The 19,458-nt window shown below is 42.6% G+C and overlaps 1 protein-coding gene across 1 annotated transcript; it reads left to right on the top strand.

Moving 5' to 3' along the window:
* Positions 1-4,817: 4,817 nt before the first annotated feature.
* Positions 4,818-17,261, top strand: CT55 (cancer/testis antigen 55). The gene is made up of 5 exons (XM_052662622.1): positions 4,818-4,908; positions 7,851-8,035; positions 12,242-12,257; positions 15,788-15,900; positions 17,070-17,261. Exons 1-5 carry the CDS (start codon positions 4,818-4,820, stop codon positions 17,259-17,261), a joined length of 597 nt encoding a protein of 198 aa, XP_052518582.1.
* Positions 17,262-19,458: the final 2,197 nt, after the last annotated feature.

Here is a 19,458-nt window from a genome sequence, read left to right as displayed (position 1 = left end):
AGTCCTTGACCTTTGCTCCTCCAGACCTTAGACAGATTAGTCAACATCTAATTCCAGCATTAGGTTTTTTTTCCTTCTTGAAATGCCTGTAATGTTTTCGTTTAAACTGACTGGTCTCAACTGATTCAGGGAGCAAGGCAGACAAGGTCCTGACTTCATTGAACTTCTTTTTTTTTAAAATAAATTTATTTATTTTAATTGGAGGTTAATTACTTTACAATATTGTATTGGTTTTCCCATACATCACCATGTATACACGTGTTCCCCATCCTGAACCCCCCTCCCTCCTCCCTTCCTGTGCCATCCCTCTGGGTCATCCCAGTGCACCAGCCCCAAGCATCCAGTATCATGCATTGAACCTGAACTTCTAATAAGAGGGGTATGGCCAAGGGAATAGGCAGTTACCACATAGCATGATAGGTCCACTGGTCAGTTTATCAGTCAGTCTGTAAAAATTGATGAGGGCTTATGCCAGAGCCAAGCACTATGCTAAGAAAAATAGAGAAATGAGACTCAGTGTCTGGAGGAAAGGGAGACAGCAAGGCAGTGTATGTTCACAGGAAATTTTCAGAATGCTGGTGTCTCTGAGCACCTGTGGTATGTCTGGGCACCTTGACAGCTGACCCAGTGTAAGGGATCCAAGATGAAGTTGCCAAGCCAAGGGCCCACTGGGGTGTTGGGCCTTATTGTGAGAGCAACTAAAGAGTATTAGTGAGAATCAATTTAGAAATTGCAGAGTAAGGACAAAGATATCATATCAATAATCTAACCTTCTACCATAAGACACTAGAAAAAGAAGAGTGATCTAAACCCAAAGCAAGCAGAAGGAAAGAAATCAAAGATCAGAGCAGAAATAAATGAAGTTGACAACAGAGAAGAAAGGGAGAATATAAATGAAATCAAAAGTTTGTTCTTTGAAATGATCAGGAAATTAATATACCTTTAGTTAGACCCACCAAATAAAGAGACTCAAATTGCTAAAATCAGGAAAGAGAGGACATCCCTATATATAAAAAGGACTATAAGACAATGATATGAACAACTGTATGCTAAAAAATTAGATGACCTAGAAAGACAAAAATGATCAAAACTAACCAAAGAAGAAATAGACATTTAATTGTATAAATAGGTCAGTACTATAGTATATGAGGGCTTCTCTTTGCTCAGCTGGTAAAGAATCTGCCCACAATGCAGGAGACCTGGGTTCACTCCCTGGATTGGAAAGATCTCCTGGAGAAGGGAAAGGCTACCCACTCCAGTACTCTAGGCTGGAGAATTCCATGGACTGTATAGTCCATGGGGTTGCAAAGAGTTGCACACAACTGAGCAATTTTCAATAGTATGTGAATTATATCTCAATAAGGGGCTTCCCCAGTGGCTCAGACATTAAAGAATCTGCCTGCAGTGCAGAAGACCCAGGTTCGATCCCTGGGTGGGGAAGATCCTGTGGAGAAGGGAATGGCAACCCATTCCAGTATTCGTGCCTGGGAAATCCCATAGACAAAGAGCCTGGCAGGCTATGGGCCATGGGGTCACAAAGAGTCAGACACAACTGAGTTACTAACAGTAACAATATATCTCAATAATGCTGTTATAAAAATTAAGCATAATCCCAAAAACCCTTATAAGAAAGAAACAGAAAATCTGAATAAATCTATAACAAGTAAAGAGATTGAATTAGTAAGTAAAGCACTTCACACACACACACACACACACACACACACACACACATCCAGGTCTAGATTGATTCACTGTTGAAGTCTACCAATCATTTTATGAAGAATGAATAGCAATCCTTCTCAAACTCTTCCAAAAAAACAGAATAGGAGAGAATACTTCCAAACTCATTCTGATACAAAAACTAGATGGAAACAACACAAGAAAAAATAAATAACTAAAGACCAATGTCCTTTATGAATTCAAAGGCAAAAATCCTCAAATCAATCCAGTAACATATAAAAGAACTGTCTGCAATGACTGTATGTTTTCTAGGACTGCCATAACAAAGTATCACAGACTGGGTGGCTTAAACAAAAGAAATTCATTTTCTCACAATTTTAGAGGCTAAGAAGTCCAAGAACAAGATGTCAACAAGGTTGATTTTTTCCTAAGGCCTCTTTCCTTGGCTTATAGATGGTTATTTTATTTCTTTGCTTTCCCTCTATCTGAATCTGTGTCAAATTTTCCTCTTACAAGGGTTGATAAGTGGAATTTGATATTGAACTGATATTGAATCAGTGTCATCCTAATGACCTCCTTTTAACCAATTACACCTTTACAAACCCTATCTCCAAATTCAGTCACATTCTGAGGTCTGAGGACTTTAGCATATATATTTTAGGGGACAGAATTCAGTCCATAGCAATGACCAAGTGGGATTTATTCCAGGAACACAAGGTTGGTTAAACTTGAAAATCAATGTGGTACACCATGTTAATAGGATAAAGGCCAAAATCACATGATCATCTCAATTAAAAAAACATTTGACATAATGCCACAACCTTTCATGATAAAGTCACTCGAAAAACTGAGAATAGAGTGGAAATACCTCAACTTGATAAATGGGAAGGGAATTGCTGGACAACCACTAGATGCTATGGATATTAAGCTGCCCACTGTCCAGGGAAGGTTGCACATGGAGATAGTGTGCACTGTTCCAGACTCCAGAGTCTAGGGCTATTTCTGAGGCTTGTCAGGTGCAGCCTGTAAGAGTTTTAAAGATATTGAGAAAAGTAACAGATTTTACAGGTTCTTGGTCTTCCCAAATCAATAGAAACTAACTAGAGGCCAGACAAGAAATTTAGGCAAGACTTTACTGGTGCCCCCTGCTGCAGTAGCAGGGAGCAAGAACAAACAACTTCACTTGCTTGCTCACTCCTCGACGTGGGGCAAGCTTGTTCCTTATATAGGGTGAGGGTAGAGGTGTGTCCAAGAGTCTGGCTGGAGGGGTGCCTTAGTTTTGCCCTCTCCTTGATGTTGTTGTGTGCAGGGAGCATGCTCAGTAAGTACCCTGCTTTTGCTCACGGCTCTTCAAAAGTGGCAGTCGAGTTTAGTTGTTTTTTTTTTTTTGGGGGGGTGGTTTTCTTTGTATCTTCTGTTCAGAATTTGCCTTAACTGCTGCTGCTGCTAAGTCACTTCAGTCGTGTCCAACTCTGTGCGACCCCATAGACGGCAGCCCACCAGGCTCCCCGTCCCTGGGATTCTCCAGGCAAGAACACCGGAGTGGGTTGCCATTTCCTTCTCCAGTGCATGAAAGTGAAAAGTGAGAGTGAAGTCGCTCAGTCATGTCCGACTCTTTGCCACCCCATGGACTGCAACCCACCGGGCTCCTCCGTCCATGGGATTCTCCAGGCAAGAGTGCTGCAGTGGGCTGCCATTGCCTTCTCTGAGGTGGGCTACAATCCATAGGGTTGCAAAGAGTCGGACACGACTCAGTGACTGAGCAACGCTACACGATGTTTTACAAACAGATTTTTTTTTTTTTTTGGTGAGTGGTTTACTGCTGCTGCTACTAAGTCGCTTCAGTCGTGTCCGACTCTGTGCGACCCCATAGATGGCAGCCCACCAGGCTCCCCCATCCCTGGGATTCTCCAGGCAAGAACACTGGAGTGGGTTGCCATTTCCTTCTCCAATGCATGAAAGTGAAAAGTGAAAGAGAAGTCGCTCAGTTGTGTCCGACTCTTCACGACCCCATGGACTGCAGCCTACCAGGCTCCTCCGTCCATGGGATTTTCCAGGCAAGAGTACTGGAGTGGGATGCCATTGCCTTCTCCGGTGGTTTACTGAAGACAACCCAAATCCTCATTTAATATTCTTAATGTGACCATGTCTGCATGGTCCTTTCCCCCTCACCCCCACCCCTGCTCAGCCAAATACTAGTCGGGATGCAATCCAAACTCCCTGCATGGTGCATCATTTGATCCTCCTCACTTAGCCACCCAGCTCACACTTTAAAATTGTCTCTCAGGACCATGAGTGCTTCGCTATAAAGCAGCAGTTGGCTCCAGCTTCCAAGCAGCTTTGTAGCTTTGCTCAGTCGTGTCCGACTCTTTGAGACTCTATCAACTGTAGCCCGCCAGGCTCCTCTGTCCATGGGATTTCCCAGGCAAAGAACACTGGAGTGGGTTGCCATGCCCTCCTCTGTGTTTTGAGCCCCAAGCTGATGCAAAAGTTTGACTTTTCCACAATATCGATGGTATTGGTTTAACGTTGAACAGAAAACTGTTGCTTAGAGCGGATCACGGAACCCTCTGTGGAGCGTGTGTAGGGGTGAGGAGGTGGTGCTGTTGGGGTGCGGGTGGGTGTAGGAGTTCTAGAGGCAAAGGAAAATAACTCAGGCCCTGAGGGATGGGGCTCCACACCTGGAAGCCCGCCTCCATCCTCAGGGCAAGTTGTGATGCCATCTTCCAAAACAGGCACCAGGCTCTCCCTGCCCAATGGGCGAATTCGTCTACCCTAACAGATGCAAAAAAGGATTAGACTGGAAGCGACTTCCAGCATGGGCTCCAGGTTTCCACCTTCATCTGTGATGGGAGGAGCCACGAAGTCCCGCCCACCAGCTCGCTACATCTCAGGGCCCTCCTCCCAGGAGTCTACGCCCGGATTGGCTGGAGAGTGGGAACCGTAAAGTTCTTCGTAGAGCAGCCTCAGCCAAGTCCTGTGTGAGGGCCTTACTAGAAGTTGGGCGGTGCAGAGAGGCAGGCACGGCCTCTAGGCAGCTGCTGTGATCAGAGTGCGGCTTGGAGGCAGAGGATTAGACAGAAGCAAGCCTCGTGCCCAGTGTCACGTGGAGCCCAGGTCTCCCTGACTACAGGACTATGCTCCGGTTTATTTCCAGGGCTCTTGCCTTTTGGAGGAAGGTGGACTCGTCGGAAGCAGAGAGGGAGCAGCATCAGAGGCTCCTGGAAGGTACTCACCTCATCCCTTCCTTCCCCTTGAGTACTTAACGGTGCGTCCCACTCCTAGTTCTAGGCCGCATGAGCCCAGAGGGGCGCTGTGTGCCCCAGGCAGCGCCTCCATGTAGGGAGGGGCGTCCGAGTCCCTGAACACAACCCGGAGTCCCGAGTCTATAGTTAATATGTTGATTGAGAAGCTCCCTGGGGAGCTGTGCCCCACCCTTGCATTTCCCCAAATGCCTTTGGAATTTGTGCCTGTGTTATGCGAGTGTGTTGCGACTGCCTTTCCATACTGGGCATCACCCTTAATTGAGGGTAAATCTGCTATGGTTTCACAAAAGCGCGTGTTTGGAGGCAAATGGACGAATCATACATCTGTCCCCGGTCGGAGGGCAGGGGCCGCGTTTAACTTGCTCACCTTTGTGCCCTAAAAACTTGCCCCAGATTCTGCCACTGAGGGGTGACTCGGGGAGCATTGAGAAGGCGTCATTCTGTTGCTGGGAATCCGTTAAAATGAAAACGTGGAGTCCCTGCTCTGGTTGCTTTAATTCTCTTGTGTACTGAGTGCTTGTCTGTGGCCAACCACTGGGCTCAGGGGCTGAGGGGCATCCACGTGCTTTAATCTTCAAAAATCTCCCCGAGAGAAGTCGCAGGGTTGTCGATCCGTTGGACGGCGGGGTCAGAGAGACACAGGCAGGGAGGACCGGACACCAGCTGGTGTCACCCAGACTCCAGGCCCTGCAAACGCTTCCCGACCTCTGCGCTCCCGCCGCAGGCGCTTCATGCCATGGGAGTAAATCCACTGTGCGCTCGCGTAGGGTGGCAATTTGCCAGAGACGGCTCTTGCGCAGCATTATTGCTTCAGCAGGGCCCCGGCTTCCAGGTGCCCGAATCTCCCTGCAGCTTCTGCAGGAGTTTGAGCCCCAGAGAGGTGTCTGAGTCTTAGCGAAGTTTGCGATGGGAGGCTGCTGCTTAGCTTTTAGCTGACACTGCATCATCCATTAATTTCCCTCCCAAGGAACAACACAGGAATCTTTGACCAGTTATCATGTGCCTGAGTGGGAGCTGTCTCTCTTGTATTTCTCTTTTTTCAGTGCTATGATTTAAAATAATAAATGTGACTCCTCCCCTTTCTTTTTTCTTTTCTTTTTTTTTCAAATTTTCAGGATTTTCTTGGGTTGTGATTCTATAATCTGTTATAATCAAGTTATTCCCTAGCCTTCCCCAGTCAGTTCACCCAAGTCTTTGGTCAAGCACCTAAGGCATTGTGGTTCATAGCATGGGTTCTGCAGGCTGACCTCTAGGTTCAGACCCCAAATTATGGCTTACTAGCTGTGATGGTTCACAAAAATAAAATAAAATAAAATAAACCCAAGTGATTCAGATGCACATTTGGGCTAGATTTAAATCCCCAGATATCCTTATGTGCTTTGTCTGGTGAGTTGCTCAAGAATTTCCAGATCTGCTGTTCATGCTGTTGTTGATTACAGTAAAATTATATACCATAATTGATACATTAGACTGTCTAGATGTAGATACCACGATAGCAATTAACATATAAGCTCTAACTGGTGGGAGGCACTCACAGTTCTAAGCAGTTGATATGTATATGTCAGTTAATATTTATAACAACCTTTTCCCACCAGCTTTATTGAGACATAATTGACATATAAAATTGTAGTTTAAGGTGTAAAATGTGATGATTTGATATATGTATACATTGTGAAATGTTTACACAATAAGGCTAGTTAATGCCTCTATCGCCTGATAAAATTATCTTATTTTTTGTGGTGATGAGATAGACTGGAACCTGGGACCCAAGTTGCTGCAGTGTTTGCACCTGTACACACCTCTCCTTGAGCAACAAAATGCAAAGAAACTGGGACCAAAAATAACAGCATGCGGGTGCAGTTGGGGCAAATTCCAGACCCAAAAGATACAAAGAGACCAAAAGCACCCAACTGCCATTTTTGAAGAGCCTGGAGCACAAGCAGGGGGTTGGGAGCAAAAGCAGGGTACTGTGCTTGCCCCCTGCATGCATCACCAGAAGGGTGTGCAAACTCCCTAAGCCACCTTTTAGGCCTGACCCCTGGACACACCCCCTACCCCATCCCACATAAGGAGCCTGCTTGCCACCAGGCTCTGGGAGAAGTAAAGACGCCTGTTTGTTTCCTTAGCTACCCAGCCCCCATCCCCACCCCCAAGGGCCCCAGTAAAGCCTTGCCTGAATTTCTTGTCTGGCGTCTAGTCAATTTCAATTGATTAGGGAGGCCAAGATCCCTGGCCAGTAAGGTGAGACCATTTAAGATTCACCTTTGTGAATTCACATTGTCATTGCCCTGGTTTTACAGATGAAAACAAATTCAGAGAGGGTAAGAAATGAACCCCAGATTACACAGACTTAGGTAAGCGGGAAGAGCTGTGTGATTCGAAAGCAGGTCAGGCTCCAGACTCAGCTTTCTTCACCTCAGAGCCCCACTGCCTTGGGCATGGAGCCAGTGTGCCAAACAGAAATAAATGGTGGAACCAGCATTTCAATTTAAGTAATATGCCTCCCAAATCCTGCACACTTTACCACTATGTTCTACTCTCATTGTCATCTGTATCTTAAATCTAACCCAATTTATTTTTAGATTTAATTCATTTTCTGCTATATCTTCTTTTGGTATCACCTACGCATGCATGCTCAGCTGTGTCTGACTTTTTGCGACCCCATGAACTGTAGCCTGCCAGGCTCCTCTGTCCATGGGATTTTTCAACCTACTGGAGTAGGTTGCGTTTTCCTTCTCCAGATGATCTCGACCCAGGGATTGAACAGGCACCTCCTGAGTCTCTTGCATTGGCAGGCAGTTTCTTTACTACCGTGCCACCTGGGAAGCCCATCTTCCTCTGGTAGGGCTTCTTTATAATGTGTGTTTCCTTTGGAGAATAATGAAACCTTTACTCATTTCTTAGGTCACACCGAGTCAAAAACTGTGCAAGGAGTCGTGACAAAGTTCTGTAGTAACTATGGCTTGATCGATGAGTTGATCTACTTCAGCAGTGATGTTGTGACTGGCAATGTGCTTCTGAAAGTTGGGCAAAAGGTTACTGCAGTTGTGGAGGAAAATAAAACATCTCATGGATTGAAAGCAATCAAAGTAAGATAAGTTTGGGAACTGTCTTTTTTCCAACCTTGTTTCTATTTATTCAGCCTGTCTGAGCAGTGGTTAGGACTTAGTGCTTCCACAGCAAGGGGCCCAGTTTCAATCCCTGGTTGGGGAACTAAGATCCCAAAAGCTACTCAGAGTGGACAAATAAATAAACTCTAAAAAATAAGCTTTTTGCTTTTAGGATAATTTAAACCATTGTCAACGTATTTATATATTTATATATATTATGTGTTCCAACCAATTTTGTCTCCTACTGTAACTGAGTCCAAGCTCGTTCTACTCATCCCATGACAGGCCAGTAAGTCTAGAAAAAAGGTGTTGGGGCAAGGAAAATCGACTTTATTTGGAAGGCAAGCAAACGGAGAAGGTGGCAGACTAATGCCCTAAGGAACGATAGTAATTCAGAGTAGATTTCAAGTTTCTTTCATGCTAGGGAAGAGGGGGAGCAGTGTGCCTAATCCGCTGGTGGACATCCTTCTGATTGGTTGGTGATGAGGAACTGGGTGGTATTTCAGAAGTCAACATTGTTAACCTTATGGTTCCAACTGGTCTGAGGTCTATGTGCTGGTGGTCAGCATGCAATTAACTTCTGCCGGCTGGTGGGGGTTTCAGTATCTGCTGAAAAGCTCAAAGGATGTGGCTCAATATTATCTATAGTCCTTGTGGAGGAACTGAAGGGCCCTGATTTATGGCTAAACAATTATTTTGTCTTACTTGACTGTTTTCCTTTCTGTGTTTTCTTACTTCTCTGATAAATTTGCTCTTTGGAAGTTGGAGAAGGCTTAGGAAGCTAAAGCTTTTCTACAAACAAGAGGCAGGGTGCAGGGAGTGGGGGACAGAGGGTCTGTTCCCAGGAAAGGCCCACAGGGTCCCACTTGGTTTCACTATAAAGTATGGATTTTTGTTATATAACTTGGTTGATGGAAAACATTGAAATTTCCTTTGTGCCTTTCTTTCTTAAATGGTTAAGATATATGTTGTTATTATTATTAGTAGTATCTCTATTATTTAGATAGCAGCTCTCAACTGAATGCTTAATATAAACTTTCTCTAAATTTGGAAAGTTTTATATACACAAAATAATACAGAAATAATTCTAATTCTAGGATGAAAAAGCAAAAATCCCCTTTCATGCCCTCCTGGGCAACTTTTATTCCTTAGTCATGGTGCTTTTATGAATTGTTGACATACTTGTGATCATTTGAGGGTACATTAGTAATATATATATATTATTAAATTTTCCTTCAAATAGTGCATAGACATTTATGCATAGTAAAAACATCTAGAGCAGGGTAAGTACCAGAATATAATACGGTCAATGCTTATCTTTAGAAAGGTATTGGGTTTACAGATTATGTGTAACTGGTTTTTGCTTTTTTCTTTTCTCTGCCTTGTATTTTTTGTACAATGAACATGTATTATTAGTGTAATTAGCAAAGAAAAATATAAAGACCTTTTCATTTTCAATAATAAAACTTTTGAATGCCTCTCTGTTGTAGATAAATTAAGTCCTAATTTGACTTGTCTTTTAGAGCTATGCCCCCCCCGCCTTTATTTTCCCAACTTTTTGTCATGTTTTATAGCACTCTCCCACCAAGTGCCATGATCTGAAATCTTATGATTTTCCTCCTTGTTCACTACTTTTCCATGTGTTTTCTCTCCTCCTTTGCTATCTCCCTTGTCCTCAGCCCTATTCTCATTTGCTAGTAAAATCTTTCTCTTCTTTCACAGCCTAGATCAAATCCCATTTTCTCCAAGAAATTGTCCTGTATTCTCTGAATCATAAATTCTTTCCTTACTGGGAATTCCCAAAAGCCAGTTTTTGCACATATTTTTACTATTTGTCATACTTGCTTTGAATTCATTATTTTTGCATTTTACTCTCCTTTGGTTACGAATTCATACAGGCAGGAATAGTATCTTTTATTTTTGCATCTAATATGGTCAGTGCATTTAATTTGTTGGTGCACAAATAATGTTTTCAGACACATTTTTTGAAATATATGGTGGTATAACACAACGTGTGAGCCCTCATTTAAACTATGGACTTTAATTAAATATAATTAATATTGATTCATCAATAGAACAAATGTACTAATTGAACAAATGCAAGATACTAGTAACAGGGGAAACTGCGAGTGCAGAAAAGGATATATGGGAAGCTCACAACTGAGTAACTGAACTGATGCTTAATTTTCCTAAACTGCTCTAAAACATAAAATTAAAGATATATGAAGCTCAGGCATTATTTTGTCATCTCATGTCTATGATATGTTTGCTACGTAAAATATATTCAACACTGTTTGTTAGAGCTATTTAAACTATTTCTTAAACAACAATGATTTAAGCATATGTTTCTGATTTTTAAATTTTTGTTATGTGTGAAGTAAATGTTTCTTCTTCTCGTAGGTGGATGCTTTCTGTGATAATAGCCATTGCGATGAACTGCCAGATTCCTGTACTAGAATCTCACTTGGCTATATGAACTCTCTGATAGAAGGTGTTGAGTTCATTCATCACACAGCTTACTTCTCTCTAGATGTTGTTTGTAAAGGTACAGTTTATATATATATATATTTTATTAGATTGCTGAAATGTTCTTTTAATAAGCAGTGCAAAAGAGATTTTTGGAAATGCCAGATATATACACAAGATACTTTTCACAAAGACATTTCAAACATTGTAAATCATCTCTTCTTAAATGCTCCAACTTTGTCTTTTTTATTAATTAAACTTTTAATTTTATATTGGGGTATAGCTGATTAACAATGTTGTGATAGTTTCAAGTGGACAGCAAAGGGACTCAGCCAGAAAAGTAAAAAATTTAAAATTAGGTTTTACCTATTTTTTAATTTTATAGATTGCATTTGAAGATGGTTATAGGCATCATTTCCAGGGTCAAATTTGTGACATGCTTAACACTAATTGGTAAGAGGATTTAATTACTTCTCCATTGTCCTTCACTCCAAGTGGAAGCTCTTTAATACTTGAGGTGTACTTTTGGAGTTGAAAATTATGTACAGCAAGGGACAGATGCGTTATATTTTTAAAAGTTCATCCTGTCATTTGTTGCATTCTCATTTATTAGATGGATTCACTAGTATTTGTGTAATTTTTCCATTCCTATAGGCATTGAATTTCTAATCTAACTGAAAAATATTATTCATACAAGTATACAGGGATAATGTTTTTTTTATTCTTCAAAAGCTTTAAAATAAGGTTTGGAAGTAGCCTTGTACCTTTCTGTTGGTTCACAAACTGGCCCTGTATGTGGAAAACAAGCAGAGACCTAGAAAGAGGCAGGCCACTCTAGATGGGTAGGGAGCAAGTTTAATAAGCAAGGGAGTTTAATGTATGAACCTTATTTTGAGTGCACAAGTAGATCTATACCCTCCCCTGCCAGAATTTCAACACTTTATACAGAGGCCTTGACAGAGTTCAGTCACAAATACCACCCAAATGGTCTCAGTGATACCTTACTCTGTCAAGGCTGTGTCCTTGAAACGTGGGAACAGTAGGTGGAAAATGCATTCCAAGGACCATGGAAGAGAGGAGGAGCCTCCAAGTGCCCAGGTCCAGTTTGTGGGTCAACCGTGGTTACATCTTCTCAGTAACCTCCTCCAACACATTCCAAGTGTGTGTGTATGTGTGTGTCCATTAATTATCAGGTATAACATTTTGTTATTTTATGCCTAAAGCAATGATTTGCTGGTTTGTTGATGCTATTTCAATTTATTAATTCAGCTCAAGGTAGAGTGCTAGATATTGGCAAGACCAAGATAACTAAGACTTTACTAAACCCCGCCTGCAAAGAGCTGATAGTTCAATTGGGAGAGACTGACATTAAAAGAATGTTTTTTTTACAAAAAAAAAAAAAAGGAAAAACACATTATTGAGTAGAGGAGACAGAATGATTGACTGCTATGGAGAGAACTGGGAATGGCTGCCTGGGTGAGATGCTTTCCCAGCTGGTCTCTGTACCCCTGCAACCCCTTGCCAGGCTGGATTTTGAAAGATGAATATAAGTAAAAATATTGCACCTAAGTCCAAAGAGAAGTCCCCCAAAATGATTGTCTAGTGGCAACTAGGATCTTAAGACCCATTTAGTCAGAAATACTAATGCTAAGAGAAGAAGCCCCTTGGATTGCTAAGCTCCAAAGGCAATCTCTTGGTCCCTCTACGCCATGTCAATAGGAAGTCACCACCAATGGTAGCCCTTGCTAGGAGAATTCTTCTCAAGATGGGAAACACTTGAACATGTTGGTAATGCCAAAGGGATTAATTGAAAGTGAAGAAGAGAGCAGGAAGGACTGATAAAACACAGTCCCTGGTTGTAAAGAGAGGATGGGACTCAAAGCACAGGTGGAGGGATTTACTGTTGCAAAATAAATCGAGCGAATTGAAATAATAGACTGCCTGGGGTGAAAGAGCGGAGAAGGTGATGATACCCCACTCCAGTACCCTTGCCTGGGAAATCCCATGGACGGAGGAGCCTGGTAGGCTACAGTCCATGGGGTCACTAAGAGTCGGACACGACTGACCGACTTCACTTTCACTTTTCACTTTCATGCATTGGAGAAGGAAATGGCAACCCAACTCCAGTGTTCTTGCCTGGAGAATCCCAGGGATGGGGGAGCCTGATGGGCTGCCGTCTATGGGTCACACAGAGTTGGACACGACTGAAGCGACTTAGCAGCAGCAGCAGGGTGAAAGAGTAGATGAAAAAGAAGACTTGAGCACCTAACCAGTCATATTTAGAAATGCCAGAATAGCTGTTTTTAATCTAATTATAAAACCCAATGAAAATGGTAAAAACTTGTTACAATTTAAAGCATAATAGGAATCTGCTGCTGCTGCTGCTAAGTCGCTTCAGTCGTGTCCGACTCTGTGCGACCCCATAGACGGCAGCCCAACAGGCTTCCCCGTCCCTGGGATTCTCCAGGCAAGAATACTGGAATGGGTTGCCATTTCCTTCTCCAATGCATGAAAGTGAAAAGCGAAAGTGAAGTTGCTCAGTCATGTCCGACTCTTAGTGACCCCATGGACTGCAGCCCACCAGGCTCCTCCACGCATGGGATTTTCCAGGCAAGAGTACTGGAGTGGGGTGCCATTGCCTTCTCCAATAGGAATCTAAAAGAAGGAAAAATTGTGTTGATTTTTTTTGTTTTGTTCCACATCATGCTGAGTCCGTGTATGTTCTTTCCTTGTTTCTGTTCATTCAACAGATACTTGAGTACCTCACTCTGTTCCAGGTACAGTTTTCATAATACTTATATTCTAATGAGGTAGAAAGAGGTAGAACTCAGACAATATGCAAGTAAACCTCCCCCAGCCCCACTCCCAAAAGAGATACAGATTGTTTTCTGCTCTCCAGGACTTGAGGAAGGCATTGTGATTGTAAAACTGGGAGTAGAGTGAGGTGAGCTTTACTATAGACAGCAGGTTCCCGAAGGCCTCTCTGAGGAGGTGATACATGAGCCGAGACCTGAGGGAGACAAAGGAACCACCTGGGAAAAATATTTCACAGGGAAGAAATGTGAGAAAAGTCCTAATGTGGAAAAATGCTGGCATTGCCTCGGCAAAGAAGGAGGGGCAGGATGGCTGGAGCATTGTGAGTAGGCATCATATCTGTGTCAGCAGCTCAAGTTCATTTGTTTTAGTTTTTTTTCAGAGTGTCTTCAGGTTTTTACAAATCCAAGTGCCGAAACGGTACCCTCATGCCTCTCCCCAGTCAACCCCCCGCCCCCATCTCCAAGGCAAAATACAGTTTTGAGTTTTTTTCCCCACCATATATTTAATTTGCTGGTCTAGAATTTTACAGATATAATGAAATCAGACATATATACTTCTTTGTTTAATACTTTTTTACTCAGAAGGGTATTTTTAGATTCATCTATGTTGTTGCATGTGTCTGTAGCTCACTCTGTATATCACAGTTTCTCCATTTTCCTATTGAAGGTCGTGTTGGCTTCTGTCAGCTTTTGGCTATTACAAATAAAGCTGCTAAAAAACATTCTTATGCAAGTCTTTTTTGTGAACATATGATTTTCTTTGTCCGGGCTAGATTCTTAGGACTAAGCTTGAAACTGCTGAATCATAGTTTCAGGATAATGATAAATCTAGGGAGCTATGGGTTGAAAAATTAGGCATGGTTTTACTGAAAAAAGTAGTTTCAATAAAGACCTTAAAGAGAAGCGTAAAGAGGTGAGCTACACAGGGATTTATAGATCATATTAAGGATTTGGCCTTTTTGGGAGGGATGAACTTTGAACAATGATGTGATATGAAGTGAGTTATGTTTTAAGGTGTTTGCTTTGGCTGTCCTGCTGAGAATAGGTTACATGGGACAGGGATAGATTTGGGAACACAAGTTAGGAATCTATTGCAATAGTCCTGGTGAGAGATGATGGAAACTTGGCTAAGATTGATAGAAAGGAAGGCTGTAAGGATTGCTTTGATTTTAGAAATACTTTAAAGTTAGAAATCAAAGTATTGGCTGATGGACTGGACATTTGGTGTGAAGGAAAGTGGAGTCAGGAGTTACTCCTAAGTGTTTCGCTGGAACAATGGTAAGGGTAGAGTTTCCATTTTTGAGATATGGAAAGACCAAAGAGCAAAACTGGGTGCATGAGAAGACTAGGAAGAGCTCAGCTTTAGACATAATAATCTGAGTAAACTTTTGGATATATGAATCTGAAATTGGTTAGAGCTCCAGTTACTGGAATTATCAGCCTATGGATATTATAGAAAGCCACACAAAGGAAATGTGGAGAGAAAGAAGACAAGAGGTCCCTCATGTGGTCTTCGGTCCTTCTAAAATTTGGTTGTGATGGAACCAAGGAGAACAAAGAAAGGGCTATGATGGAACTAGAAAATGCTGGATCATAGGGTACAGAAATGTTTAATTTTAATAGATATTGCCAGCTTTCTGACAGAGAAGGCAATGGCACCCCACTCCAGTACTCTTGCCTGGAAAATCCTATGGGCGGAGGAGCCTGGTAGGCTGCAGTCCATGGGGTCGCTAAGAGTCAGACACGACTGAGCGACTTCACTTTCACTTTTCACTTTCATGCATTGGAGAAGGAAATGGCAACCCACTCCAGTGTTCTTGCCTGGAGAATCCCAGGGACGGGGGAGCCTGGTGGGCTGCCGTCTATGGGGTCGCACAGAGTCGGACATGACTGAAGCGACGCAGCAGCAGCCAGCTTTCTGAAGTGGTTGTATCAAGTTTCACTTTCAGTAGCAGCATTTGATAATTCTATTGGCTTTAAACGCTCCATGGTACATTTGGGCACTGTGACTCGCTTTTAACTTGTGTAAAATCTGTAAAGATTTGTTGACAGTTGAAAAATGTAAATTATATAGAGCTCATTGTTGGTCCAAAACACTTGAGAAAATTGTTTCTTCCTGTAGCAGTATGTTCTTCTCCTATCAGTTCAGTTCAGTCACTCAGTTGTGTCTGACTGTGACCCCATGGGCTGCAGGCTTCCCTGTCCATCACCAACTCACAGCTTGAAGTCAGGAGAGAGAATCAATGCCTAAAAAATTATTAACTTCCTTTCTGACGGGAAGACAGGTTACCTGTTTTTAAATGTTTAAATGTTTTTAAATGTTTAAAATGGAACTTCAATATCATAGAATCTACTTTAGGGTATTCCAGCATCAGAGTAACTTGTGAAATTTCACATGAAAACATTGTGAGATAATTCCAACTTGATTTCTCTCCCTGGTGGGTTTTAGATTTTGAGCCTTATCAGGGTGACCGAGTAGAAGTTGTATTTTCCATCCAGCCAGACACACAAAGCAGAAAGGCCCTCTCAGTGAAGCCTCTGAGACACAAGCACGTGCACAAGGTAATTCATCTGATGTTGCCCTTGTTTGTTTTGACTTAGCCTGTTCATGGTGATAATTTGCTGCTTTGGATTCTATTGGTTGGCTTGGAAAACCTAAAAGAAAATACATTGTTTGCCAAAGAGTTTATTTTTTATTGAAAAGGTGGTGCTTCTGAAAGGAAATAAAGAATAATATAGAAGAGATATATAATTAAGATCTAAATTATACAGTTTATATGAGAGGTATTAAAATGTTGAGAGCAACAGAACAGGAAACAAATCATGTTCAGGGAATTGCTGGGGAAGAAAGAATGGCATGGGTGAAGGGACTAGATCTTACAGTAAACGCTCGGTGTGGTTTGGGTCGTGGAGACTAATAGAAATTCAGTTTGCAGGCTTTCCCTGGTGGCTCAGCTGGTAAAGAATCCACCTGCAATGTGGGAGACCTGGGTTCGATCCCTGAGTTGGGACGATCCCCTGGAGGAGGGAAAGGCTACCCACTCCAGTACTCTGGCCTGGAGAATTCCATGAACTGTATAGTCCATGGGGTCGCAAAGAGTCGGACAGGACTAAGCGGCATTCACTTTCACTTTTCACAGATGAAGCTTGAAATGTGACAGAGGAAGTGGGGGAAATGATGTTCTGTTTACCACCGCATTCCTTTCCTACTCAATCCTTTTCACTCTCTCTGCTGTAACTGTGGAGGTTAATGGACAGAGTATGTTATATTTAGAGCAGGATTTCTAATACTAGACTTGAATCCACAGAGATTCTGACTGAATTGATGTGAGATGGGGTCTTGGCATGAGTAGTTTTACAAAGCGCTCCACTCTGGTGTCTCAAATGTGCCAGCCATGTTGGGAATCACTGATTTGGAGTGACCTACAGGTTAAATCCAGGCTTCCCAGGTGACTCAGTGGTAAAGAATCCGCCTGCCAATGTAGGAGACACTGGTTCGATCCCTGGGTCAGGAAGATTCCCCTGAAGAAGGAAATGGCAACCCACTCCAGTATTCTTGCCTGGAGAATCCTATGGACAGAGGAGCCTGGAGCACTGCAGTCCATGGAGTTGCAAAGAGTCAGACAGGACTTAGGGACTAAACAACAGATTAAATCCTGAGTGAGGAGATGCAGACCTTGTGAAAGTACACGAGTCTTTTACATAAACATTTGCATTATTTGTAATTACAGGTCTGCATTACTAGCCTGCAGGGAAGAAATGGGGTGCTAGATGATACTATCTTTTTCACCCTGGAATCTCTGAAACTTCCTGATGGCTACGTACCTCGAGTATCTGACATGGTCGATGCAGTCGTGGTGGAGAGTGTTCAGTCCTGCTATGTTTGGAGAGCAATTTCTATGACTCTAGTGAAAAAGGGGTAATAAGAAAGCAACGTTTTTATTCCCTGTGCATCTTTTCTTCTCTTGGCAATAAACGGCTTGGTTTAAATGGGTTCTGGAAAAAAAATAGCTTAGTAAACCTCAACAGTTAATTCAAAGACAACCTTTAAAATCCTCTGTGGTCTAGCTAAATGGAATGCATCTTCTGAAGGGTGTTTAGCATTTTAAATTATTGATTAAAGGCATTTTCATCTTCATCCCTTGTAATAATTTATGTTCATGATTTTCTGTTTTTAGTGGATGTGTTTATTTTTAAAAATTAATCTACATTCTGTGATTTTTTTCACCTTTCAGAGTTTCTAATCCAAGAAATGTTTCTTTAGAACTCATGTGCTTGTGGTACAGTGGGACTACCATCTAGTGGTTAGTTCCCCACTTTATGGTTGGGTAGTTGGAGTCAATATTTTCTAGATTTTAGATAGTCACCCATTGGTCCACTTCAGAAAGAGTGATTGACTCCTAGGTGCTAGGGTTATAACCTTGAACACAATGGCCAAAATTCTGTGCCCTGATGGAACTTGTGTTCTGTGAATGCCCACCTGGCTTCCTGACCTATGGACTCTGCAGATAGAAAGGGGCCAGTGGGTGCTGCTGTGGCTCCAGATCCTAGGAAAGTGGTTATTCCAAAGCAGCACCACACATTGTGGGAATTCCAGAAAAGTCCACCACTGGACTTGAAAGATGCATGGGCCTTGGATTCTGCCAGCTCCCTACTGAATTCTCCTGTTTGGTTGACATAGAAGACTGTTCTTGGAGAGTGACAGTGGATTGTTGTAAATCTGGTTGTTGGTGATTCGATCCTAGTTGCCAGTTCACAAATTTCCCAAATGGAGTGAGTGAATCATGTCAGCACCTGGCGTGCAGTGGTGGGAGTAGGGGAGAGAGCAGAATGCTTTTCCTTCTTCCTTTTGGCAAACTCCAGAATCTGTCCGCTTTCACAGGGCTGGCCCAGCAGAGCTTTACTTTGGGCATTTTGCTTCAGGGCTGTGTCAACTCTGAGGTCTTTGCCACCTCAAGGGATACAGAGTCCTTGATCATCTGATCCCCATCAGTGCAGCACCTGGTCTCCCTGACTGAACGACATCATGGTGCCGGGACTGGGGAGCAGAAAGTATGAGTCTGGCTTGTATTAGAAATGGGGTTTTAATAAGTAACATGTAAACACAGGGACCTGTCATCACACACTTCTGGGACTCCAGCGTTGTGTGGTAGAGCTTCCCAGCCTGAAGTGCTGATATGCAGATTCCCTTCAGCTCATTCAGGGGATACATGCAACAGGAAAAGAAATAAGACAGTCATCTTGAGCTGCCAACTACAGTCCTTGGGCCAAATCTGAACTGTGCCTTTTTTATTTTAATCAGTTTTATTGAGATGGAGGTCTTCCTTGGTAGCCCAGCTGGTAAAGAATCTTCCTGCAATGCAGGAGACCCCAGTTCAATTCCTGGGTCTGGAAGATGCCCTGGAGAAGGGAAAGGCTACCCATTCCAGTATTCTGGCCTGGAAAATTGCATGGACTGTGTAGTTCATGGGGTCGCAAAGAGTCAGACACGACTGAGCAACTTTCACTTTCACTGAGATGAAATTCACATAATATACAATTCACCCAATTCAAGTGTACAGTTCAGTGGTTTGTACTATATGTGCAGTGGTAGTCAACCATTGCCACAATCTTAATTTTAGGACATTTTCACTCCCACTTAAAAACAGTCCATATCAGAAATAAAAATCAGATTGTATATTTCACCTTTTTTAGACATATTCACTCCATTCACTACATCTTAAAGTTAGCTCTGGACTTCCCTGGTAGTCCAGTGGTTAAGAATTCACCTGCCAATGCAGGGGACATAGGTTTAATCCCCTCCAGAAATATCCCATGTGCCACAAGACAGCTAAGCCCATGCACCCCAGCTATCGAGCCTGTGCTCTAGACCCCATGTGCCAACTGCTGAGGCCTGCGTTCCCTTGAGCCTGTGCTCCACAACAAGAGAAACCATTGTAATGCGAAGCCCATGTGCCACAACTACAAGGTAGCCCTCACTTGGCACAACCAGAGACAGCCTGCATGCAGCAATAAAAACAGTGAACCCAGCACAGCCAAAAATAAGTAAATAAATAAATACTAAAAAAATAAAGTTAGCTCTTCAAGTGGTTCTTAAGCCCTATAAGCATTGAGACCCAA

Source organism: Budorcas taxicolor, chromosome X (assembly GCF_023091745.1).
Source record: "Budorcas taxicolor isolate Tak-1 chromosome X, Takin1.1, whole genome shotgun sequence".
Lineage (NCBI taxonomy): Eukaryota > Metazoa > Chordata > Mammalia > Artiodactyla > Bovidae > Budorcas > Budorcas taxicolor.
Note: the sequence above shows the minus strand (reverse complement) of the source record. Positions and strands in the feature narration are given on the sequence as shown.